The 26502-nt window shown below is 45.5% G+C and overlaps 1 protein-coding gene and 2 non-coding genes across 6 annotated transcripts in view; 2 read left to right on the plus strand and 1 right to left on the minus strand.

Annotated features, from left to right (window-relative positions):
* Nucleotides 1-11225, minus strand: part of VAC14 (VAC14 component of PIKFYVE complex) — a 97811-nt gene extending 86586 nt beyond the window's left edge. For 2 of the 4 annotated variants that reach the window (XM_027119318.1, XM_027119315.1), the window contains exon 1: nt 10824-11204. In XM_027119318.1, coding sequence (XP_026975119.1) covers nt 10824-10927 — 104 coding nt within the window. In that variant the 5' untranslated portion in view covers nt 10928-11204. Of the gene's footprint in view, nt 1-10823 lie in introns of all 4 variants that reach the window. The other 2 variants (XM_027119316.1, XM_027119317.1) reach the window with 2 other exon arrangements.
* TRNAG-GCC (transfer RNA glycine (anticodon GCC)) lies at nt 1531-1601 on the plus strand. Its single transcript has one exon. It is a non-coding gene; the product is annotated as a tRNA-Gly (tRNA).
* On the plus strand, nt 2223-2293 carry TRNAG-GCC (transfer RNA glycine (anticodon GCC)). Its single transcript has one exon. It is a non-coding gene; the product is annotated as a tRNA-Gly (tRNA).
* Nucleotides 11226-26502: the final 15277 nt, after the last annotated feature.

Raw genomic sequence — 26502 nt, forward strand, 5'->3', positions numbered from 1 at the left:
CCTCGGGTGGGGGTGGCATGGTTTGACAGAGGGAGACTGAAATATCTCCAAGGGAGAATACCGCAGCTATCAGGGTCAGGAAGGGGGGCCTGAAATTCGGCCGAAGCAGTGGGAAGCAGCAGGGAGAGGGGACAGGGCAGGAAGGGTAGAGATGCCTGCACGGTGCCCACCTGGGGGGTGATGCTAGCAGGGAGAGGGGGTCTGAGGGAGGCAGCGCCTGTGGTCACCCTGGGGGGATGCTCCCAAGGCAGGCCCTGCCCGAATGGAGGCGAGCACAGGGAGGCCCAGCTCCGTCAGGCACCAGGGTCTCCTTTCAGAGCCCAGTGGACGTGAAGACACTCTGCCCTTCGGAGGCTCACAGCATCTCTGCAGTGAGAAGCCTCCTGAGGGCCAACGGTGGCATGAGGGGCCCAGATAACCACTGGGGAGCTGCGGCCTGGGGGTCAGGGACATCTTCCCAGGAGTGGGAACTGAGCTGGACCTCGGAGGAGGCAGAGACCCTGAGAGAAGGAAACAGGTGTTCCGGGCAGGAGGAAATGTGTGGGCAAAGGCAAGGAGAGAAAAATAGCCAAATTTGCCTGGGGTCCAGAGAACAGCAGGAAATCAACTGGGATGAGCTGGCCCGGCAGCTCAGATTCAGGAGAAGGGATCTCACATCGTGGGTAACAGGGAAGCTGTTTACGGGTTTTGAAGAGATGGTCAAAGGGTGTTTTAAGAAGCCATGAGATGGATGGGAAGGGGGAGACTGTCCCATCATCAGGTGGGAGGGACTAGGACCCATGCAGCAGCTGAAGGTGTGACGAGGGAGGCCTAGAGATCACAGACTTTTCAAAGTAGCTGCCTGGACTCATTGCCTAATTGCTCTGTGCCCATCACAGCAGGTACACTGCTCGCCTATGGCATAAATGGGGGTCTCAAGCTGGTTCAAGGAATTTTAAGGACAGTCAAGTTCAAAAGGTATTAATTAGTTTGTGTGGTTCCAGCTCGGTGTCAGGAACCTGCTAGTAATTAGCGTTGTTTAACTAAATGTGCTGTCCTGTGAGGCTGTGACCACTCCTGTAAAAAGGCTGTTCAATGGGGATTACAGGGCTTGATAAAGATTCAATCCCGCAAGTCGTAGGGGGCATCTATTCTGTGCCTGGGACTGTGGCCACAGGTGAATCAAACAGGCCTGACTCCTGAGCTGGCGGATGTGGGAGCAGAAACAGGGATCCAGGAAGGGGCTATGCAGATGGTCTGTGAGGGCCCTCTTGCTTTGATCTTTATAGGGTGTGATTCCACCAAGCCCACCGCAGGGGGCTGAGGGCTGTGGATGAACCAAGGGCCCCGGGAGGAAGCCAGTTCCATAAGCGCCCCCTCCCTAAGCAGTGTAATAAGGCGCAGCAAGGATGGCTCTACATAAACCCGCTGTATTCTCAAACAGGACAAACCAGCCAGACGGGGCCCAGTGATGTGTCAGAGCTCTCTGATTGTCATGACAGACACAGCCTCTTGAGAAAAGCCCTGCAGGTGTGCCAGAGAACAGCCAGAGCATTGGTGGTTCAGTGGTAGAATTCTCGCCTGCCACGCGGGAGGCCCGGGTTCGATTCCCGGCCAATGCAGTGCTGCTTTTTGGCCTCTTCCTGGCAAGCTCCCCCAGAGATCCTGCTGCAGGATCCAGCTCCTCAGTCACGCCCAGCCTGCAGCAGCCAAGGGTGCTGCGAATCTCCGAGCGCACTTCCCTGCTTCGTGAGCACGAACAGCAGCTGGCTTCTCCACAGAGGCACCACTGGCTGCAGGACCCTTCCCCCGGTAAGGGGACTCCTGCTGCACCCCCTCAGCCTTGGCCAGTCTCCAGCAGGAAGCCGTGCTGAAGCCTGTGAGCTGTAAAACAGCTCAACACACCACGTGAATGTGGGATGGGAGGACCCACACTTCAGAGAGGAGGAAGTCCCCAGAGTCTCAGTGGGCTTTTTGCTACTGAGAAGGAACGACTTGAGCTCTACTTCCTGTCCTGACGTCTGAAGGCAAATCAACTTCTCACGCACACACATAACGCACACACATACACACACGCGCGTGCGCGCGCACACACACAGCCTCCTCCTGCCTTCTCTCCTGCTCTGGAGCCTAAGCCTCTGCCGTTGCAGCTGTGCTGATGTGGCCTTCCATTCTGTGAATCAGCGTACAGACAAGAGGACTGGGGTTAAAGGGAGGGGCTCACACAGCTGTTCACAGCTGGAGCACTGGTGGTTCAGTGGTAGAATTCTCGCCTGCCACGCGGGAGGCCTGGGTTCGATTCCCAGCCAATGCAGCAGCAAACTTTTTTTTTTATCATCCTAAGAGACTGGATTTGACATTTCACACTGCCTACAGCATTGGTGATACAGTCTGAAAAACCTAGAATGACTTTTTTCTAGCCTGAGTTTTCCACGACTGTTTCCTAACCACAGAGACCTAGATCTTGCGTCCCCTTGTTCTTGAGGAGTCCAGGATGTGGGGATCACCAAAGCCGCTGCAAGCAGCTGTGCCTCCCCTCCTGCCCAGACAGGCTGCCCGGGGACGCTAACTGCAATGCCCCTGGGGAAGCCAGGCCCTGTGTGTTTCTGCTCCATCGGTGTTAGAGCAGCCCTGAGAGTGGGAGTAACGACATTCATGAGGCTCCAGCAGGGCAGCAAAGACCCAGCCCTGCCAGCAGGGCAGCCGGTCCTGGAACCACCTCCTCGCCTGTCTCCTTGTTTCAGGTCACAAACGGTCCCTGAGCCACCGGAAAGGGCCCTCCTCCCCACTTGAGAGACAGCAAAGGGGATGCATTCCCTGCCCCTGAGGAGCTCTCTGCCAGAATCCCGTGGAGGGGAAACAAGAGAGGCCTCAAGGACTTTCATGCAAAACAGAGAAAAAAAATCTGGTGAGGACAGTGCAAGGTGAGGAGGGGGCAGGCGAGAAAGAGCACAAGCGGCAGCTTTCATGGGGAGGGAGTGAGGTGTGGCTTCGTGAGGGTCAGCTTTTGAAAGGGGTTCTGAAAGATCAGTAGGTGTTTATTCAGGGTGAGGAAGCCCAGACAGAGGGAACAGCATGAACAAAGGCTCAGAGGAAGGAGAGAGGCACTTGGATTGGCAGCACAAAGGACACAGGTGGAGGAGACGTGGGTGACAGGGCCAGAGAGGCTGCGCCCACTCACGTGCTTGGCAAAGGAAGTGGCCTTTGCTTCTGGTGGCCGTGAGCAGCCACGGAAGGTACGAGTGATCTGCAGCGGTGGGTGGTAGGGATTCAAACAGTGTTTAGGGAACTCTGAAGTCTGCAAAGGCTGACAGAGACCAAACGGTGGGAGAGCGTGAGGAATGGGGCACTAACGACGGGTGACAGCGGGCAAGTGTAACAGGGTCTCCTGAAGGGGGAGGAGATGGGCAAGGGGAATATCTGTGTTCAGCACCCCCCGACATTCCCGTTCGCTCTACACCAGCTGCAAGGTCCCCCCACCCCGAATCTTACCAGGACGCAACTCAGGGCACCCCAGGCCACTACAAATACAATGGCCCATTCAGTTCCCGAGGGCCTGGAACCCCAAGTCTCTATCTGCTCTCGGAGGAAGAATATTATCAGTGTCCAGGAGAGCGAGACAATGACAAACAGTGGTTCCCTGTGGAGGGAAATCCTGAGAACATGTTCTCACCAAAACCACCAGTTCTCAGAGCACTGGGCCTGGCCCTGTGGCCCCCTGTGGGGCCACAGCAGGAAGACCTGTCCCACGACCCGAGCCCACGCTCTCTACCTGACAGTCAGGGTGATCAAGACAGGGCCGGCTGACCTCTGCAGTCTCACTGCTCAGCTGCCCAGCACAACTTTCCTCTCCAGTAAGGGCTTCTTACTGGGCCCTGCTATGCTACTCCTTGGACACTTCCTGTGGGGAAGCTCCCACTCCCATCCACATCCTAGCCAGCCTTAAGTCCAGTTCACATCCAACCCCCTGCTTTTCCCGACCATCCCAGGAAGGACCACTCCTCCTCTGAACGCTGAAGGACTCGGCCACCCCGCAGTCTGTGCCCAGCACTGCACCGTGGAATGTCACGGGTTCTTTCTCACGTGTTTCATGTTTCTAGCTCCACAGCTCCAGGCCAGAGTCCCTGAGGACAGACTGGTGCCACGATTCTCTGCCTCTTGAGCGCCAGCCCTCTCCCCGCGTCTAGAGCTCCCCACACAGTAAGTGAGGAATCAGTAAGCATCTGCCCAGGGACCCATCTGTGCCGGTGGGCGGGGCCGCAGGGCAAGCTGTAGGGAAACACGGGCAAAGCCCCAGGCTGCCGTACTGGTGACAAGGGGTGGCCTGCTCATCTACACCTAACCTGTTGGGTAAATCAGAACTGTACTTGGATGGGCCAAACCCCTAGTTTACTATTCAAGTTAGGAGGGACAAAGGGCACCACTACCAGGATCTCAGAACGCACACTGAGAAGGACCAGGTACCCAGGGCCGTGGCTGGGGACAGATGCCGATGCCAGGATGTGACTTGACATGCGTTTGCCTAGGGGTGAACCAACCCCTTGGGGGCGCCCCAAATAGCCCCCGTCAGCAGGACCTGGTCTCTCCACAGAGCACAGGCAGAGAGAAAAAGCAACTACAAAGGGAAGCAGAGGAAGTGAAGTTTGAAGTCCGGGCGTCCCCAGTTCCAGGCTAGTGTCTCTTCAAAAGAACACCCGTCTCCTCTTTCATCTCCACGTTGTGAGCCACAGCTGGGGGATCTCAACTAGTTCTGAAGTTAATATTTGGCCCAGATCACAAGTCCCAGTGACCTTTGCTGACATTAGGGTCACACGCATCGCTGTTCTGTGCCACAGAAGAGATCTGCTTCTGCTTCATTTCTCTAAAAACTCTGGCTGACGAAGTATCCTCTAGAGATTGCTCAGAGCCTCCATTCTCAACTAGTCAGAGGTGTCGCAGGATGGTAGCAACACCCATTCCCCAGGAGGCACAACGCCTAATGCTGGCCAACTCCAAGCTCTCTACCCTGCTCTCAACTTCACAAAGTGCCACACCGACTACCTTCTCCCTGATTGAGAAGGAGCCACAGACAGGCCAGGATGTGTCTTTCACCCAAGGAGAACCTGGGGCCTCGTCTCAGCAACAAAACCACAGCCCCGCACTGGGCCCCTCGGCCTCTGTAACGCAGCTCGGGGACAACCACAGGCTGCATGAGGACTGGGGAGCTGACCACTTCCTAGGAACACACTCTAAGTATTCCAGGGGTTGGTTATTCCTCACAGCAACCTCCTTCTGTAGTTATTATCATCTCATCATTTAGATTTGAAACAGAGCCTCAGGGAAACCAAGTCCCTTTCTTGAGGTCACAGAGGATCTGAACCTTGGCACCTACAAAGCCCAGGCCCCCTCAACTGTACACCAGTTCCTCCCGCCCATCTTCTTAAAGCACGTCAGCTGCAAAGTGCACACACCCAATTACGGAGGGTGCTTCCCTCGTGCAGAACTCAGGCCCCAACTGAAGTGCAGCTTTCTCCATGCATTTTCGCCACTGTCTAGTGTTAGACATCTCTGAAGCATTCCTCCTCCACACACGGGTGTACATACAGATGAGGTACACACTTGAGATGCTGAAATGAAGGTTTAGGGCTGGTTTTCTACCATTAAGGCAGGAAAGAAGTAACCATTTCCTGAGCACTTACTACATGCTAGTAATGTGGTGGATGCTTTACACGTGTTATCTCATTTAAACCTTAAAATAAGCCACGGAGCTAGGCACTATAATACCCATTTTACAGATGGGGGGAAATGAGGCTCAGAGATGTTACGAAACATACAAGGTCACACAACTTATGGATGGGAGGTGCAGAAGTCAAACCTAGATTTTTCTGACAGCAGGTCTGAAATCTACCAGGTTACATTATCCTCTCTTCAAACATCAACGCTCCCGCCTGTTGGATGCCTCCTGGGTGCCAGGCACTTTACATGCATTATTCCGTTTAGCCCTATCTCGTTTCATGTGTTGATGTCCAAATGGCCCGGCCAGGAGGTGGCAGAGGTTTCTGCCATTGCACGCACATTTCTGTGTCTTCAGAGGAGCCAGTCTTGGCTGTGGCTTTGTATTATTTTTAGAGAATTAAATAAAATAATGCACATAATGTGTTTTGTACTGCATGTGCCCATGTAACATTATTAGTGCAAAATCAGAATCAAACCGTGATGTTATACACGCCTAACAAGAGCATATTCATTCATTAACTGCTGACTGAGAACCTGCTTTGCTCCTTGCTCCAAGAAGGACAGAAAGATAATCCAGAGTTGTGTTTATTCCTATGCTGTAAAAATTTCAGCCTGGACTTCGGGCTGCCATTTTTTTTCTTGACAAGTCCGATGAACCATCCCAGTTCTCTATGTAACACGCTGTAATCAGGCAACATATCCAGGCAGCGATTTCCCAAAGAGAATCTGGCAGGTAAACGTCTCCTCCATCTGCTTTGCTGAGTATTTAAGTAACCTGGTTTCCACTTGCTCACTACTCTCCAATAACTAAACAGGAAAAGCGGAACATCTGCCTCTGAGGAAAGGCCCAAGAGTTAGTTAAGTAGCAAAATATACTGAGCATCCACTGGGTATAATCAGTGGAAAAACTGTAAAGGAGACAGCAGGAGGCATGTTTGGATCTCCGGTGACAATAGACCACTGAATAAGCGCTTCCCTCAACTGTAACACAACCTACAGGCACTCCTATTTTTTAAAATTGAGATATTATTCGCATGCCATAAATTCACTCTTTAAACATGTACAATTAATTCAGTGAGTTTTAGTATATTCACAAAGCTGTGCAAGTGTCACCACAATCAATTTTAGACTTGTTAAAATCATCCCCAGAAGAAAACCTGTACTCATTAGTAGTCACTCCCCATTTCCCCCCAACCCCCCTCCCCCAAGGCCTAGGCAACCACTGATCTACACTGTCTCTGTGGATTTGCCTATGAATCCACGCAAATGAAATGATACAATACATGGCCTTTTGTGACTGGCTTCTTTCACTTAGCATAATGTTTTCAAAGTGCAATTTTTTCTTAAGATGAGTTAACTGAGGCACAGAGAGGTTAAACCCAAGGTCACAAACTCAAATGCTTACAGGAGCCAAGAAGGAGACACAAGTGAGAAGGCCAAGGGAGGTAAGACAGGCTGTAGTGACCTTGCCAACACAGGAAGCAAACTGGGGAGCCCACGTCCTGGCTGCGGGAAGAGGGTGGGCCCCTGGGTCCCCTACTGCTACATGGGAATGTGGGCCGCACAGAGCCACATCTTCCCATTCTTTAATAGAAGCCAGAAACCTGAACTTCACTGTGAAATTTCTGGTTTAAAATACCCTGCAATCCAGGCCAAACCAAACAGGTCAGCCGGCAGGACACGGCCCCTGGCTGCCAGTCTGTGACCCCTGGATGAGGCAATCTGCTGGGTGGAATTCTGACCCACACTCCAAAATCTGCCTGAAGTCACTTGGTAATAAACAGTGTCTCCCTACAGAGGTGGCAGGCTCCAAAAGGCCAGGTCAAACTCAGCAGTTCAACCCTGATCTGATCACAGAGCCCCAGGGATCCCGGCTCCCCATGCCACCCTCCCCACCCTGCCTTCCCCAGCAGACAGGGACTCATCCCTCAGGAGCTCTGATCCTGGAGCCCCTCCTTGAGCTTCGGTGTTCTCAGGGCGCAGGGCCTGGGCACCTCCATTTGCTGGCTTTAGGAACTCAAAGTTCAGGAACACCAGAGACTTGCCAGTGAGCCCATCCCTGGTCACCACGAAGGGCATCATCTCTCCCAGCCTGCAGTGAGGGCCCTGTCACCGCAGTGAGGGAGCACCCACCACACTTATCAGAGCGCCTGCTGGCGTTTCTCCCCCACGCTAGACTCTCCCGGAGAGCAGGGCCTAGGGTCTCACCATCCCTGTCCTCGGGACTCATCAGGGACTACAACCCCTGACACCCAGGGCCCGCAAAACCTGCCACAGCCATTCTAAAATCTTGGCCTCAGGGCCTTATCCCTGAGAAAGCTGTGTGGGTGTGGAGCCAGGCTGTGGGGTAAAGGCTCTCCAGGACTGTGCACGACAGGCTCACACATTTAGCCATCAGATCCTGGTCACCCACCACAGCCCGGTCTTCAGAGTCTAGAGTCTGGGGTCCTTCAGTCGAGCCAAGCATCCGTCTCTGCGTTTTCAGTGTCTGAGAGGCCTGTCATCAAGATAAAACACCCTCCTCTTATTAGGAGTTTTAATCCCTCACTCCAGCACCCCATGCAGTACTGGTTCTGCCAACCGAGCAGATAGATGGTTTCCAGAAAACAGAAAGTGGCAGTTAAGACTACCATGGGGGCGTTCAAGTATGACATTTTATTAAGTATTTGTCTCCCTTTCGGAAGGGAAAACCATTCTTTGTAATGGGGAAGTCTTTTGAGACAGAAGAACCTGAGTTTTTAGATCCAGGTTCTAGCTGTGAAAGCTTGGGATGATTCCTTGCCCTCAAGGAGCCTCTGCTTCCTCATCTGTGAAATGGGGTAACACTACCTAGGTCGTAGGGCAGCTGCACAAAATAAATGAGATGAGGGATGTACAAGGGCCAAATCCTCCTCCCCCCAAATAAGGCAGACAGTGTTTTACACGTGATCACTTTTTAAAACGATCAACGTTATGGACTGAATTGTCCCCCCCCACCCCTCAGTTCATACAACCCTAGTGGCAGTATTTGGAGAGAGGGCCTATAAGGGAAGTAATTAAGGTTAAGTGAGGTCATATAGGTGTGGCCCTGATCCAATAGGATCAGTGTCTTTATAAACAGAGACACTAGAAAGCTCCCAGGTGAAGCACAAATAAGTCCCTCTGTCCCTGAGCAAGTTGTGAAACACATACTCTGAGGAACATATCAAATAGGACACTGGTCAGGGGACTAAGATCCAGCAAGCCACAAGGTGCAGTCAAAAAAAAAAGAAAAAGAAAAAGAAAGTGTTGCTTGATGAGAGAAGCAGCTAGGTGGTTCTGGACATACTGGATGTCAGAGCTGAAGGGGAGGGTCCTTTTAGTAAAATCCAAACCTTTTAGCTGAGGAGGAAACTAAAACCCAAAGCAGTTAAGGCAGTGGTTCTCAACCGGGGTGACTGTCCGTTCCCCAGGGGACATTAGGCAGTGTCTGAAGACATTTTTGGTTGTACAAGTGACAGAAAGCTACTGGTGTCTAGTGGGTAAAGATCAGGGATGCTGCTAAAAACCCTATAATGCACAGGACAGCGCACCACAACCAAGAATTATTTGTCCAAAAATATCAGTAGTGCTGAGGTTAAGAAACCCTGAGTTAAGGAACTTACTGGAGGTCAAAGAATGAGTATCACACAACAGACTAGATTAGAGCTGTACAAAGCATTCTGCAGTGATGGAAATGTTCTACAATCTGCACTGTCCATATGGCAGTTGACAGCCACATGTGGCTATTGAACATGTCAGATATGGGCAGTGTGACTGAGGAACTGGATAAAATTTTGATTTTATCTTCAATAATTTAAATGTAAATAGCCGCCCATGGCCAGTAGCTACCCTATTAGAGAGGGCAAAACTACAATCCATATTTCCTGACGCCCAGACTGGCATTCTTTCAGTTTCACAGCCTGCCTCTTTCTACTCTTTTGAAATTACCCACCCACCAGACTTTATCACAACGATTTGGCTGGAAAAAAAAATACAAATGTAAAATAACAGCAGAAAAACCTTAATGTTCGCAGTTAAATACCTTGTTTTATAATTAAAAAAAAAAAAAAAGGAAAATGTCAGATCATGGTTACAAATACAATGGAACCCCGTTATCCAGTTTCAGTTACCAATGGTCAACAGCAGGTCAGAAAATATTAAATGGAAAATTCCAGAAATAAACAATTTCTAAGTTTTAAACTGTATGCGGTTCAGAGTGGTGAGATGAAATATTGTGCTATCCCACCAGAACATCAGTCACCCTTCCTCCAGCATATCTATGCTGTATATGATACCCACATACTTAGTAGCTTCTGGGTTATCAGATCGACTGTCGGTATCGCAATGCTTATGTTCAAATAGCCCTTATTTTACTTAATAATGGCCCTAAAGTGCAATGCTAGTGATGCCAGTCATTAGGATATTCTCTTACTGTGCTTAAACTTTACCATACATACGTATGTATGGGAAAAAACATAGTATATATAGAGCTTGGTATCATCCAAGGTTTCAGGCATCCACTGGGTGTCTGGGGACATATCCCCCACAGATAAGAGGGTACTGCTGTACGTGTAGTAAGAGTGCAGAAACAAGAATAATTCCTTCTTCCACTTTCAGGGAAGCGTGATATGACAGAGATAAACAGCCCTTCTGAGCCTTGAGGTTTTGGCTTATTTCTCCACTTGGTCAACTTACTGTCCCTTTCACTTCTCAGAAGCTGGGTAAGAAATGAGGCAGGTCAACATCCTTAGCAAATTCTCATGCTTCCTACCTCCCTCCCATCAGAGGTCACTCTCTGATTTGCTTGTTTGCATGGAGACCACACTGAGGACGCACCATGTGCCAGGCACTGTGCAAAGCACCACGCATACATTTCGTTGCTTCGTTCTCACGGCAGCCCCTTCGGGGTACCAGGAGGTTAAATAATTTGGCCCACGTCACACAGTCAGAAGCAAAGCTGGGACTGCCAATCTCCTGCTCTTAAGCACGGCCCTAAGGGCCTGAAACCTGGAGTACCAACACTGGCTGCAAAGGCGTGAGGAGCTGCCCGGAAGAGCGGGACCCCTGCAGAATCAGGACGAGTCCCGGCTCCGCTCTCCACGACCAACCCGGGTGCCCGCGGCTCTTACTTCTCGATCTCCAGTGCTGCCACCTTCCGCTTTTCGTAGAGCTTGTCATTGAGGGCGCGCACGATGTTGGGCGTGAGCGGCGCGAAATCCTTCTCGGGGTTCATGGTGGCAGCTCGGGGCGTTCCCCGGAGCCCCGCGACTCCTCAGCCCGCGGCAGCCCGGGCCGCGCCGGGGCTAGGGGAGTCTGCGGCTCCGCGCTGCCTCCGGCGCCGGCTCATGGACCACGCCGCCCCGGGCCGCCTGTCTCGCTCCGCCGCCGCGCGCCGCCTCGGAACCCGGGCCTGGATCCCGTCTCCGTACCCCTGCCCCTGGCCGCCAAACAGCTCACGAGACCCACTCCCGGCCAGCACCTGCCGGGCTCATGGGGCAGCGGCCATGTTAGTCAGATCAGGTGACTCTGCACCGACTTCCGCCTTCCGCCGCTAGGACCCGCCCCTCGCCAGCCACGCCCCCGCACGCATCCGCAGGTGGATTAGCCACGCCCCCACAAGGCTCCACCTTCTCCCATCTCACTCCTGCTTGTAGGCCCCCACGGTTTGAGGCCTGCTTAGTAGGGCGTGAATACCATGTACTCCACTGCCTGCACGTGGTAGGCTTGGAACATGGTGGGCTTCTTTTTGTACACGTTCCTGAGAACGAAGGGGCTCTTGGAGCCTGACTCGGTTAGCATAATTTATTCTATATCTACCTAATCCACTACTTCATCCACTGCTTAGTCACCAGCCAGTTTCTCATATGCCAATGATTCCCAAATTAGAGTAACACCATCTTGATTTTTGCCATATCCTAGCCATTTGTACTATTATTTAAAAAATATTTTCTCTAATCAACGAATTTTAAAAAATTTTAAATTCCTACTTTAGCCTTGCTTATGCCCTATAATCATGGGTTTGAATTGCAATTAAAAACAGAATAATCTGTCTATTGTGACCCCAAAAGTGGGTTCACCTCTTGGTGGGTATTGAGCCAAAAGTCACAACCAAGCCAAAATTAGGGAGAAGGAAGCATTTATTATTTCTTGCAGCAAGTAAGGAGAACACCAGTGATCTCTGCCAAAGCAGTGTCTCTCCCAACAGCAAATTTGGGGAAGTTTTAAGCTAAAGGTACATGGGTATTCATGAAGGGGCTTGAGCAGTGGAGAATTCAGCATAGAATTCGGGCCACAGTCGACCGAGTCCAAGCTTTAGTTGATTGAAGTCACGAGGGTCAACGTCATCATTCCATCCTCCTCCTAGGTGGGGGCCTTAGTTCTTGCAGGACTCAAAGACCGTATCAGATTGTTATGTACATCCCTTGAGGAGGAACTAGGACTCTGTTTTATAGTTGAACTGTTTTACTTGACTGCTTTTCCTTTGTTCTTGCATTCCCTTACTTCCCTTAATGATTACTGAGACCTGTTCCAGGGCAGGCATTGTGGCCAGATTTAGGTCACAAAACAGCTTAGGCCACTTCTCTTATGTCAAGAAAGCCTTGCCTGGTACTCTTTCTCCAGGGACCCCCTACTCTACCTGCTTATACTACCACCTAAAATCTCAGGTACCAACAGTGGTTGTCACCCCACCATTTGGGACTCAGGATGTGTTATCATGCTCTGCTACCTTGGAGGGCTGGGTTACAGACAGCAGAAGCCCCAAATGTGTTGCTTGCAGGCCTCCAGATGGATCCACTAGAAAGCAGCCCCTCCAAGTGCTTTGAAGTGTCACACTAAATCCTGAAACAGAAATTGAAGTTATGTGCTAAAAATTTTAAAAGCACTTTATTGATTCAGTGTGGCTAAAGATACAGTAACAGGGAGATGCATCAGAGTTCCTTATCATAAGCTTCCGCAGCGGACAGGAACTTAGGACAAGGCTATATCACAGTGGAACCCAATGAGGACTAATATTGTGAAAAAACAAAATTCAGCTGAGTAAATTTGAGGATATAATTGGATTTATTCAACAATTTATGACTCTGGCAGCATCCCATCTAGCAGACAGGAGTTTCAAAGAGCTTCAAAGACTTTTATAAGCAGAAGGGGGAGGGGGCTGGGAAGGAAGTGGATGGGTTCAGGTATGTCACCATCCTTTGGAGAAGGGGGGTGTTTATCATGCAGATTACCTCACCAGAGCTGATCAGGTAATTTCAGATAAACTAGTTAAAAGTCACATTCCTGGGAGAAGCTGAAACTACAATTAGGTTAGATATTAAGTCTTGATTTGCTGATGTGGGTTTAGCACAAGTGAGTGACTCAGTTTGGGCTTGTTCTTTTTTTTTTTTAACAATGTGAACATAACACTGGTGGTACTTTTTTCTGAGTGAAAAGCACTCACTTAAAGCTTATAACAGTTTTGAAAATGGAGTGTTATTCTCAATCCACAGATCAGAATCTATGGGACACAAGTGAGGGGCTATAGGTGGGTAGAATTCTGAGATGGCCCCTAAGAATCCCTCCCTTTTAGGTATATGCCCTAAAACCCCTCCCTTCAATTGTGATTGAGTCTTGTAAATATGATGGACTGTCATTCTAACAAGTATTACGTTATATAGAAGAGATTTTGCAGATGTAATTGAGGTCCCTAATCATCTGACTGTGAGTTACTAAAAAGGGAGATTATTCTGACTGGGTCTGACCTAATCATGTGCGGAGTTAAAAGCCATTAGAAGAGATTTTAAGTGGGAGGGAGATTCTCCTGCTGACCTTGAGAAGTCAACAGTAACAACAGTAACTGTTTATGACAGGTCATTTGGTAAGGACCTGAGAATGGTCTGTAGTTGCTAAAAACGGTCCCCTGTTGTCAGTTGCCAAGAAAATGGGACTTCAAATGGCTGCAAGGAAATGAATTTTGTCAACAGACTGAGAGAGTTTGGAAGAGACTCTTTCCCCAGTTGACTCTCCAGGTGAAGATGCAGCTGGCTGGTTCATTAGCAGGGGGTTTTGAAGATGGAATTTTAAGAAAAGGATTGGCAGGTATCTAAACACATATAGATCTAAGCTTTCATAAATGCTTCTCTGCCTTAAGTGTAGAGGAAGAAATTCTACTTGATAAGCCAGTAAGTTCTGCTGAAGTTTTCTTTTAGATTTTGGAGACAAGAATTTAACAACAACTTTGTGGTTTGTTACAAGATGTGTTTCAAAGCTGTAAGGTTTTTTTTCTAAGAACTACTTGTCTGTAGAAAGCCTTATTTCTCCCCCATCATTTCAACAATGTTTACTTTCTTTCATAAATGAGACCTCTGTGAGACCATCAGCATTGAATGAGATACACATTGAACCATGTTCGGCATCTGGTTTCAATTATTTTAGATTCAAGTGATGATCTAAGAAAGGAGGAGCCTCAGCTGAATTAGTTTGATTCTTCTAACGGTTTGGACTCAAAGCACCTGCCCATTTTACCATCCGCCTTCAGATTTAGGTGAGATTAAGAACTTAAGGTAGAGAATCTTTGAGACTGTTACAGAAAATTTAAAAATTCAGGTCTTTGTTCGTTAACCGGTCAGATGGAATTTTGGGGTCAGAAAGAACTAGAATGGTAAATTTAATTGTAACTCAAGTTGCACCCAATATTTAAAAACTACTAAATGTGCACGATACAGTAAAAATTCACACGGTAAGAAATTACTAAATGTTTAGAAATCCACATTTTCACCTTTTTCTGTTTTTAGTACCCGCTCCCCGGGAGACAAAGTGGACTCAAGTTTGCGTTACCCCTTACCCAACAAGGGGTAGTGGTACTACACGCTTACCTTGGGGAAATAGCTTTCACTTTATAACTGGACAGGAAAGTCGTTTGGTGAGAGAGAAGGCTAAAGGAAACGGAGGCCGGTGGCGTGACCGTAGCACAGGCCCACGGTTACTCTTGAGGAGACGGCCTCAGCCCCAAACCACCTGGACCACCTAACAGGACCGCTTTTCGCGCCGAGTCTCGCCCTCTGGCCATTATCACCACAGCCCGCCCACCCGAAGCCGTCGTCGTGGTAACGCTGTTTGGTCCCACCCCATCCCTTAGCCCCGCCCACCTTCTTTTACATTTATAGCCAGCCGGGCTTCGATTGGGCCATTCGTCCTTCACTCTGGGAGAATTTCCGGGCTGCGGGACTCCGGAACTCATATTTGAATTTGTGGCGCCGGGAGTGCGTGAGGTGCGGAGTGGAGCTGGGCGTCTTGCTGGAGCCGACAAACTCGGTGGTGAGTGACCTTGAGGGGAGAAGGACAATAAGGGCGGCCGAGGTGCAGGGACGCTGAATCAAACAAGCCGCCTCGAGATGGGGGGCTTCAGCCGGGCTGCTTCCCTCCCTGAGGCAGCCCCTCTGTTCGCTTCCTCGCAGCCTCTAGGTTCTTCTATCACGTCGTTTTCCTCGCGTCTCAGAGACAACGCGCCCGCCCCTCTTTTGTCGCCCCTGGAGGGAGGCTCCTCCTGACGCTCCCTTTTCCTCTTCTTTCGCGGTGTCTCTCAGTTCCTTCCCTCCCCAGTAGCAACCCTCCGACCCTGCCATGCTTACACCTCCCCCAAGCGTACTCGACTCTCCCGACCTCCATCCGACTCTCCCGACCTCCATCTGGCCTCCTCCTCCGGCTCTCCATCACCAACACTATCAGAAACTTTTTACCTGCCCTTGACAGTGTGGAAAAGACTCCTGAGCAACTTGAAGCGCGGTATAAAGCGCTACAAAAATGTAAGCTCTTGTCCCAGTTGTTGACTCGAATATGACGCATAGAAATTTTATACCGATTTCAGGGAGTTTTAAAGTCCACTTTGAAGTATGGATATCCGAAGGACTTCAGTCCAGTTCTAGAGGTTTATTTCTATTTTTCTAAAAAGTAGAAGTAGTTAAACAGCCAAAGTAGCTAAGTGTCTTACTTGTAAAAAATGGCCGTCGTTTAATTTGAGTTCTTTTAAGATTTGTAGTTCTCAAGGAAGTGGGGATTGAGAAGGCTGAAGCAGTTGTATTAGTGTTGCCAAAGCAAACTTGTATTTGCTCCACCGTGCACAGTAAAGCCAATCTACTGACACTGGGTTGTGGTGAAGGAAAGTGCAGCATTTATTGCACGCACCAAGCAAGCAGTCAAGGTAGGTAATGCTCAAAAGGCCCAAATTCGCTGATGGCTTTCAGGGAAAGGTTTTTAAAGACAGGATGAGAGAGAGGGTTGCGGGGTGTATGATCAGCTCATGGACATTCTTCTAATTGGTTGTTGGTGAGGTAATTGGGAGTCGATATCATTAAATCTTCTGCTTCCAACTGGTCTGGGTCAGCATGCAGTTAACTTCTTCCACCTGGTGTGTGTTTCAGCATCTGCAAAAGAGCGCGAAGGATATAGCTCAGAACATTATCTGAGTTCCTCCCTTAAGGAGGAACTAAAGGTCCTTGACTTTGTTTTATGGCTGAACTATTATTATTTTGTCTTGCTTCATTGTTTTCCTTTGTTTCTGTTTTTTCTCACTTCTGATTAAATTTTGTTCTTTGGGACTTGGGGAAGGCCTAGGAGGCTGAAGCTTTTCTACAAACTAGAGGCAGGTGGAGGACATGGGGGAGGGGAGACTCTGTGCTGGGAAGGCCCCATAGGATCCTACTCAGATACATTAGTAGCATAGCTTCAAAATGAGCACTGAGTTAAGAATTTTAGAGAAGACACTGAAAAGCTTTCTAAAGTTATAGGAAGGTCATTCACAGTTGAGGGTATGGGCACACAGGCATACAGGAAGAAAATTGGTAAGATTTTATATCTTTTTGAGTTAACATAAAAAGTAGGAAAATTCTTTTTTTATTTCAGAGTTCAATTTGATATTCAATTTTTACAAATTTTTTATTGGAGTATAGTTGATTTAGTTTCAGGTGTACAGCAAAGTGAATCAGTTATACATATAAAACTCTTGATCAACAGGGAGTTAAAATAATTTATGTGGCTTAATTTTTTGGATGTTTTATATTAAAATAATTTTTTTTTTTTTTTTTTTTGCGGTACGCGGGCCTCTCACCGCTGTGGCCTCTCCCGCTGCAGAGCACAGGCTCTGGACGCGCAGGCCCAGGGGCCACGGCCCACGGGCCCAGCCGCCCCGGGGCACGAACCCACGCCCCCTGCATTGGCAGGCGGACCCCCTACCACTGCACCACCAGGGAAGCCCCCTCAAATAATTTTTATAAGAAAATACAAAGGACACAACAAAATGGAGGTAGAACCTGGAAGGAATAAATAAGGTAAAATTTTTCTCCTTACAAAAGAGCACAGGGACTTCCCTGGCAGTCCAGTGGTTAAGACTCCATGCTTCCAGTGCAGGGGAGGTGGGTTCAATTCCTGGTCAGGGAACGAAGATGCGGCATGCGCGGCCAAAAAAATAAAATAAAATGAAATAAAATAAGCCCTGACGACTCTAATAAAAAAAAAAAAAGCACAATAGCTAATGTACCACTGAGGATAGATAACGACCAATTGAGAAAAGGATATTGGGGGAAGACTGATTTGCATTCACGAAGTCGTAATCATATAACTTCTTTTAAAGAAGTTGTGGTTTCCTTTGGAARTACTACACCAAGCAAAAATGTAAAGCATGATGACCKGAACGCAATTTCACTAATGCATATTTTGTAAAGTGGTTCTGCTCTCAGAAGTCAATCAAGTAGTCTCGGAGGAACACAAGGATGTGGGGTGTGAGGAAAAGCCATAAGGAGATCTTTCTTACATGGCAGAGGAGCTCAGTTAAAAGGTAATCACCTAATCAGGAGGTCCCATGAAAAACAGATAACACAGCTGAAACGAGGGTAACTTGAATGGTTTCTAGTTTATTGGTATCAGTCCCTATTCTGGTTTTAGGGAATTATAAAGGTTTGATCCCTGCCCTCAAGGAGGATAGGAATTTATTCTCACTACACCATCAAGCCTGTTACCTGGAAAGATAAATTTTTGTAGAGAGGGCTTTATAGGAGTTGTAAGTTCAGAGTGCTAGGGTCATTTAAAAAGCACTACTCACAGAGAAATGAAGCAAACAGGAGGCCCAAGGGACGTCCAGAAACCCAGACCTGCAGAATATGGATAGAAATTATTAGAACTCTGTACAGCTTCTTAAATTTAGAGACAGTCTCTGGTGTGGGTTGAATTGTGTCCCCCCCGCCCCAAAACATGTTTAAGTCTTTGACCCTTGTTATTTGTGAATATGATTTTATTTGGAAATAAGGTTTTTGAAGATTTTATCCAAGTTAAGATGAGGTCATACTGGATTAGGGTGGGTCCTGATCCGGTGTCTGGTATCTTTATAAGAGAAAGAAGGAGATTTGAATACAGAGACAGAGAGCACACACACACTGAGGGAAGATTCTGGCCATGTGATGATGGAAACAGATTGGAATTACGCAGCTGCAAACCAAAGAACACAAAGGATTTTCGGCAACCACTAGAAACTAAGAAGAGGGAAAGAGGGAGCCTTCTCTCAAGTCCTCAGAGGGAGCATGGCCCTGCTACCTTGATTTCAGACTTCTAATCTCCAGAACTGAGAGAGGATAAATTTCTGTTGTTTTAAACCTCTCAGTTTGTATGGTAATTTGTCACTGCTGTCCTAATACATTCTTCATCTTCATTACTTTTGCTAGGCACTGCCTAATTCCCTACAGCAATTAGCAATAAAATACTTTAAAATGCAAATGACTACTGTGCTTGCTTGGTGAGACATAAATTAAAAGAAAAACACTGGGCAGGTAAGATTTTTTGTTTTTGCATAATGGAGGAAAAGATAACCTAAAATACCCTCTCCTACAAACATATATATAAAAAAGTAAAGTCCCCAGGGTCCAGAAACAAAGTGCTGGAAGAAAAGAGCAGTAAGCCTGCAGGCTGATCAAATTGCTATACTGAGAGTAAGGAGATACAGGTCTCAGTAATAAAGAGGCTTGAGTTTTGTTTTTTTTTAATTAATTTATTTTTGGCTGCATTGGGTCTTCATTGCTGTGCACGGGCTATCTCTAGCTGTGGCAAGCGGTGGCTTCTCTTGTTGCGGAGCACAGGCTCTAGGGGCGCAGGCTTCAGTAGTCGTGGCTCGTGGGCTCTAGAGTGCAGGCTCAGTAGTTGGGCCGAATGGGCTTAGTTGCTTCGCGGCATGTGGGATCTTTCTGGACCAGGGATCGAACCCGTGTCCCCTGCATTGGCAGGCGGATTCTTAACCACTGTGCCACCAGGCAAGTCCCGAGGCTTGAGTTTTAGAGGCATACAGCCTCAAGAGATGAGGTCTTGGGGTCCTGAAGTGTCAAGTGGTTAGAAATCAGATCCCTGCAATTGGGCCTTCTTTTTTTTTAAAAAAAATTTATTTATTTATTTATTTATTTATTTTGGGTGTGCCAGGTCTTAGTTGCGGCATGTGGGATCTTTTAGTTGTGGCATGCAGACTCTTAGTTGTGGCATGCATGTGGGATCTTGTTCCCCGACCAGGGATAGAACCTGGGCCCCCTGCATTGGGAATGCCGAGTCTTACCCACTGGACCACCAGGGAAGTCCCTGGCCCTTCTTTTTTTAATATAATTACTAACATATTAACAATTAAAAATATGTTGATTTGATATTTACCATCTTATTATTTGTCTCATTTTTTTCTTTTTTGCTTTTTGTTGGATTGATTTTTAAAATAATTTCATTTCCCCCCCGTTCTATATTCTTGATTTATCAAATCTATCATTGCCTTACATTTACACTCATGTTTTCATATTTTGCTATTATTTTATATTTTAATTTTCTAGATGTTTAAAATCCCCTATGACGTTACCGTTATTGTAGATTCACCTTTTTTTTGTGACTTTTCATTCCTTCCTCTCCTAGCTTCCATTGGTGGGATCATTTTCCTTCTGCCTGAAGAATGCCCTTCAGTATTTATTTGAATATGGATTTGTTGAGGACAGAGTCCCATAATTTTTCATATATCTGAAAAAAGTCTTCATTTCACCTCCATTGATGAAGGGTAGTTTTGTCAGTTATGGATCGATAGTTTGGTTTTCCCATCCCTTTGAGGGTGTAATTCCATTGTCTTCTGGTCTCTACTGTTTTTCCTTACAAGTTAGCTATCAGACTTACTTCTACACCTTTAAAAGGAACTTACCTCTTGGACTCCATTTAAGGCTTTCCCTTTTTGATTTTCAGTAGTTTTATTATGATGTGCCTAGGCTTATATATTTTTTTATAATGCATACTGTTTATCCTTTTGTAGGGTTGAATCATGGCTTGATATATTTTTACCAGTTTTGTAAAATTCTTGATCAGTTCTTCTCAGATATAGCTTCTTCCCCATTCTCTCCCTTTACCCCAGTAAGTTATCTTGTCCCATTTTCAGTCATTTTCTATCCCTTCCCCTCCAACCCTAGGCAACCACTATTGTGCTTTTTGACTTTATAGATTTGTTTTGACTTTCTCTAATGTCATATAAATGAAATTATACAGTATCTACTGTTTTGTATCTGGTTTCTTAGTATTATGTTTTTGACATTAACTCCTATTTTAGTGTGCATCAGTATTATGGTATTTCTATGGAATGAAATTCTTTTTTTTTTTTTTTTTTTTTTTTGGCTGCGCCGCATGGCTTGCGGGATATTAGTTCCCCACCCAGGGATGGAACCTGTGCCCCCTGCAGTGGAAGCGCAGAGTCCTAACCACTGGACCACCAAGGAATTCCCTGGTGTTTCTGTATCTATATTTATATATTATAATTTGTTTATCCATTCATATGTTGATTGACATTTGGATTGTTTCCAGTTTGAAGCCATTATAAATAAAGCTGCTGTGAACATTTGTATGCAATCTTTGGGTTAAGTATCTAGGAAGTGGAATTGCTGGATCACACAGTAATTGTTCAATTTTATAAGAAACTGTCAAACTGTTTTCCAAAGTATTTATATGATTTTATGTTCCCTTCAGGAATGTATGAGTGTTGCAATTCTCCATATCCTTGTCAACACTTGGAACTATTAATTATTTGAATTTTAACTGTTCTAGTGGATATTTACATCTCTTTGTGGTTTTAATTTGTACTTTACTGGTGTCTAATGACATTGACCATTTTTTTATGTGTTCATTGGGTATTCAGGTAGTGTTCAGGATGTGTCTTTCCAAATCTTTTGCCAATTTAAGAACTGGCTTGTCTTCTTTTTATTGAGATATAAAAGTTCCTTATATATTCTGTATAAAAGTACTTGGTCAATTACACACGTTCAGAATATCTTCTAGTCTGAGACTTGCATTTTCATTGTTTAATGATGTCTGTTCTAGAGGAGAAGTTTTTAATTTTGATGAAGTCCAGTTTATCCGTTTATAATTTCATGATTGATGCATTTTGTGTCATAAGAAATCTTTGTCTACCTCAAGGTCACAAAGATTTTCTTTCTGGGATTTATAGTTTCAGCTTTTGTATTTAGATCTCTGATCTATTTTGTGTTAATTTTTTTTTTTTTCCGGTACGCGGGCCTCTCACTGTTGTGGACTCTCCCGTTGCGGAGCACAGGCTCTGGACACGCAGGCTCAGCGGCCATGGCCCACGGGCCCAGCCGCTCCATGGCATGTGGGATCTTCCCCGACCAGGGCACGAACCCGCGTCCCCTGCATCGGCAGGCGGACTCTCAACCACTGCGCCACCAGGGAAGCCCTATTTTGTGTTAATTTTTGTGTGAGGGGAGGGTTAAGATTCACTTTTTCCATATGGATATCCATTTCTTCTAGTACCATTTTTACCTCTCCCAACTGAATTACCATTGATTCTGGTAAGGAAGGAGTACCACCTTTTTGAACAACCCTTCTGTGGTAACAATTATAATCTGTCAAAAAGATGGAAGTTTAACTACTTGAATAAAATGGAGAACAACCAAAAGCAGGCAGAAACTGGAGGAGTATCTGTTTGGAAAAGGGGAATGGCACTGCATGAATTTCCCATGTGTATCACATTTATTACTCCAATATGCAGGCCAAGCTAAAACTTAAATAGGATTTTCGAGAGCAGGATTTGGGGTGACCTCAGCAGCTGGAAAGTGAGTAAGGAAATGACAGAATCACAAAGGGGAGCTCTAAATTTTGTTTATAAACTCACCCATATCATCACCTGACCCCTGAACTGGGCATTCATGAGACTGTTTTCAGGCAGTCCAGGTAAATCCAAAAGATCTGAACAGATACTTCAACTGTTGCCCATGAAAGGAAAAACAGTTTGGTGTTTGACTTCAGCTGAGCTAACTGCTTGTTGCAGTAGAAATATCAGTATTCTTCAGAGAACCACAAAATAATTCAGAATCTCTACAAATCATTCAGAATGTCCAAAATATAGTGAAAAAAAATCTAGACATACAAAGAAACAGGAAAATGTGAATTTTGTCCAAGAGAAAAGGCAATAAATGAAATCTGACCTCAACACGATTGAGACATTGAATTAGAACATAAGGATTTTTTATGCCTCTTTTTTTTTGGCCGTGTGGCATGTGGGATCTTAGTTCCCTGCCCAAGGATTGAACCTGTGCCCCCTGCAGTGGAAGCGTGGAGTCTTAACCACTGGATGGCCAGGGAAGTCCCTAGAATATAAGGATTTTAAAGCAGACATCAGAAGTATGCTCAATAATATAAAGGGAAATTTGTTGTAATAAATTAAGAAATAGGAAATCTCACCAGAGAAGTAGAAACTATTTTTAAGAAGTGGTGTGGGACTTCCCTGGTGGCGCAGTGGTTAAGAACCTGCCTACCAATGTAGGGGACACAGGTTTGAACCCTGGTCTAGGAAGATCCCACATGCTGTGGAGCAGTTAAGTCCGTGCACCACAACTACTGAAGCCTGTGCACCTAGAGCCCATGCTCCGCAACAAGAGAAGCCACCACAATGAGAAGCCTGCGCACCACAACGAAGGGTAGCCCCCGCTCAGGGCAATTAGAGAAAGCCTGCGCTCAGCAACAAAGACCCAACTCAGGCAAAGATAGATAAATAAATACATTTATTAAAAAAAAAAAAGTGGTGGGGAATTCTAGAGTTGAAAAAAACAGCACCCCCCCACCCCCCAAATCAGTAGATGTGCTTAACAGCAGATTCACGTAACAGGAGAGTTAGTGAACTCGGAGACAGACCAATAGATCCAATGTGAAGACAACAGAAAAAAGACTAATCAAAAGTGAACAGATGGGAACTATACTCAGTATTTTGTATAAGGGAAAAGAATCTGAAAAAGAAATATATACACATATATATGTATGTATATTAATCTGAATCACTGTGCTGTATACCTGAAACTAACATGACATTGTAAATCAACTATACTCCAATTAAAAAAAAAGTGAACAGAGCCTCAGTGACACATGGAACAATATCAAGATATCTAATACACACCTAATTTGAGTGCCAGAATAAGAGGCCAAAAGAGGGGCAAAACAATAAGAAGAATATGAAGAGACAATGAAAATTTACTAAATGAGGTGAAAGACATAGATTTACAGAGTGCAACAAAAAGCAGGGCGAATACAAACAAAATGACAGCAAGGCTTGAGATTGTAGTCAAACTGTTGAAAACCAAGATTAAGAGAAAATATTTAAAGCATCTAGGGTAAAATGACACATTACTTATAGAACAGAACAGTATGAATTAGCATTCATTTTTCTCATAAACAGCAGAGGCCAGAAACCAAAGGAATGATGTCTTTAAAGTATTGAGAAGAAAAAAAAAAAAAGCAAACCAAACCCTTGTAAACCTTCATTCTCTCTTCAGCAAAAATATCTTTTGAGAATGAAGGTCAAATAAAGCATGCTTTATTTATTTTTTTGGCTGTGCCACATAGCATATGGGATCTTAGTTCCCTGACCAGGGATTGAACCCGTGCCCCCTGCAGGGTAAGCGCAGAGTCTTAACCACTGGACCACCAGCGAAGTCCCCAAATAAAGCATGCTTTAGATAAGTAAAAACTTAGAGAATTTTCTGCCTGCAGGTCTTCACTATAAGGAATGCTGAAGGAAGTTCTGAAATACCTCGGCACCTTTCTTGAAAATCAATCAACCTAATGTGCATTATTCTATTCCTGGACTCACTATTCTGCTGATTTATATGGCTATCCCTTATGCTGCTGCCATATACTGTTTTGAAATTAGGTATAATAATTCTCTAAGTCTGTAATACTTAATATCTAGTAGTGTCCCTCTTTTATTTATTATTAGTCATCCATTTTATACACATCAGTGTATACATGTCAATCCCTGTCTCCCAGTTCATCACACCACCACTCCCACCCGCCACTGCTTTCCCCCCTTGGTGTCCATACGTTTGTTCTCTACATCTGTGTCTCAATTTTTGCCCTGCAAACCGGTTCATCTGTACCATTTTTCTAGGTTCCACATATATGTGTTAATATATGATATTTGTTTTTCTCTTTCTGACTTACTTCACTCTGTATGACAGTCTCTAGATTCATCCACATCTATACAAATGACCCAATTTCATTCCTTTTTATGGCTGAGTAATATTCCATTGTATATATGCACCACATCTTCTTTATCCATTTGTCTGTTGATGGGCATTTAGGTTGCTTCCATGACTTGGCTATTGTAAAGAGTGCTGCAATGAACACTAGGGTGCATGTGTCTTTTTGAATTATGGTTTTCTCTGGGTATATGCCCAGTAGTAGGATTGCTGGGTCATACGGTAATTCTATTTTTAGTTTTTTAAGGAGTCTCCATACTGTTCTCCACAGTGGCTGTATCAATTGACATTCCCACCAACAGTGCAAGAGGGTTCCCTTTTCTCCACACCCTCTCCAGCATTTGTTGTTTGTAGATTTCCTGATGATGTCCATTCTAACTGGTGTGAGGTGAGACCTCATTGTAGTTTTGATTTGCATTTCTCTAATAATTAGTGATGTTGAGCAGCTTTTCATGTACTTCTTGGCCATCTGTATGTCCTGTTCGGAGAAATGTCTATTTAGGTCTTCTGCCCATTTTTGGATTGGGTTGTTTTTTTAATATTGAGCTGCATGAGCTGTTTATATATTTTGGAGATTAATCCTTTGTCCGTTGATTCATTTGCAAATATTTTCTCCCATTCTGAGGGTTGTCTTTTCGTCTTGTCTGTAGTTTCCTTTGCTTTGCAAAAGCTTTTAAGTTTCATTAGGTCCCGTTTATTCTTGGTTTTATTTCCATTACTCTAGGAGGTGGATCAAAAAAGATCTTGCAGTGATTTATGTCAAAGAGTGGTTTTCCTATGGTCTTCTCTTAGAGTTTTATAGTGTCCAGTCTAACATTTAGGTCTCTAATTCATTTTGAGTTTATTTTTGTGTATGGTGTTAGGGAGTGTTCTAATTTCATTCTTTTACATGTAGCTGTCCAGTTTTCCCAGCACCACTTATTGAAGAGACTGTCTTTTCTCCATTGTATATCCTTGCCTCCTTTGTCATAGACTAGTTGACCACAGGTGCATGGGTCTATCTCTGGGCTTTCTATCCTTTTCTGTTGGTCTATGTTTCTGTTTTTGTGCCAGTACCGTATTGTCTTGATTACTGTAGCTTTGTAGTATAGCCTGAAGTCAGGCAGTCTGATTCCTCCAGCTTCGTTTTTTTCCCTCAAGACTGCTTTGGCTATTTGGGGTCTTTTGTGTCTCCATACAAATTTTAAGATTTTTTGTTCTAATTATGTAAATAATGCCATTGGTAATTTGATAGGGATTGCATTTAATCTGTAGATTGCTTTGGGTAGTATAGTCATTTTCACAATATTGAGTCTTCCAATCCAAGAACATGGTATATCTCTCCATCTGTTGGTATCATCTTTAATTTCTTTCATCAGTGTCTTATAGTTTTCTGCATACAGGTCTTTTGTCTCCATAGGTAGGTTTATTCCTAGGTATTTTATTCTTTTTGTTGCAATGGTAAATGGCAGTGTTTTCTTAATTTCTCTTTTAGATTTTTCATCATTAATGTATGGGAATGCAAGAGATTTCTGTGCATTTTTTTTTTTTTGCGGTATGCGGGCCTCTCACTGCTGTGGCCTCTCCCATTGTGGAGCACATGCTCCGGACGCGCTATGTTGAGGTAGGTTCCCTCTATGCCCACTTTCTGGAGAGTTTTTATAATAAATGGGGGTTGAATTTTGTCAAAAGTTTTTTCTGCATCTATTGAGATGATCATATGGTTTTTAATTCTTCAGTTTGTTAATACGGTGTATCACATTGATTGATTTGCGTATGTTGAAGAATCCCTGCATCCCTGGGATAAATCCCACTTGATCATGGTGTATGATCCTTTTAGTGTGTTGTTGGATTCTGTTTGCTAGTATTTTGTTGAGGATTTTTGTGTCTATATTCATCAGTGATATTGGTCTGTAATTTTCTTTTTTTGTAGTGTCTTTGTGTGGTTTTGGTATCAGGGTGATGGTGGCCTCATAGAATGAGTTTGGGAGTGTTCCTTCCTCTAAAATTTTTTGGAAGAGTTTGAGAAGGATGGGTGTTAGCTCTTCTGTAAATGTTTGATAGAATTCACCTGTGAAGCCATCTGGTCCTGGACTTTTGTTTGTTGGAAGATTTTTAATCACAGTTTCAATTTCATTATTTGTCATTGGTCTGTTTCTTCCTGTTCAGTCTTGGGAGGTTATACCTTTCTAAGGATTTGTCCATTTCTTCCAGGTTGTCCATTTTATTGTCATAGAGTTGCTTGTAGTAATCTCTTAGGGTGCTTTGTATTTCTGCGGTGTCTGTTGTAACTTCTTCTCTTTCATTTCTA

Source organism: Aethalodelphis obliquidens, unplaced genomic scaffold, assembly GCF_003676395.1.
Source record: "Aethalodelphis obliquidens isolate GAN/ISIS:26980383/991018 unplaced genomic scaffold, ASM367639v1 scaffold20, whole genome shotgun sequence".
NCBI lineage: Eukaryota > Metazoa > Chordata > Mammalia > Artiodactyla > Delphinidae > Aethalodelphis > Aethalodelphis obliquidens.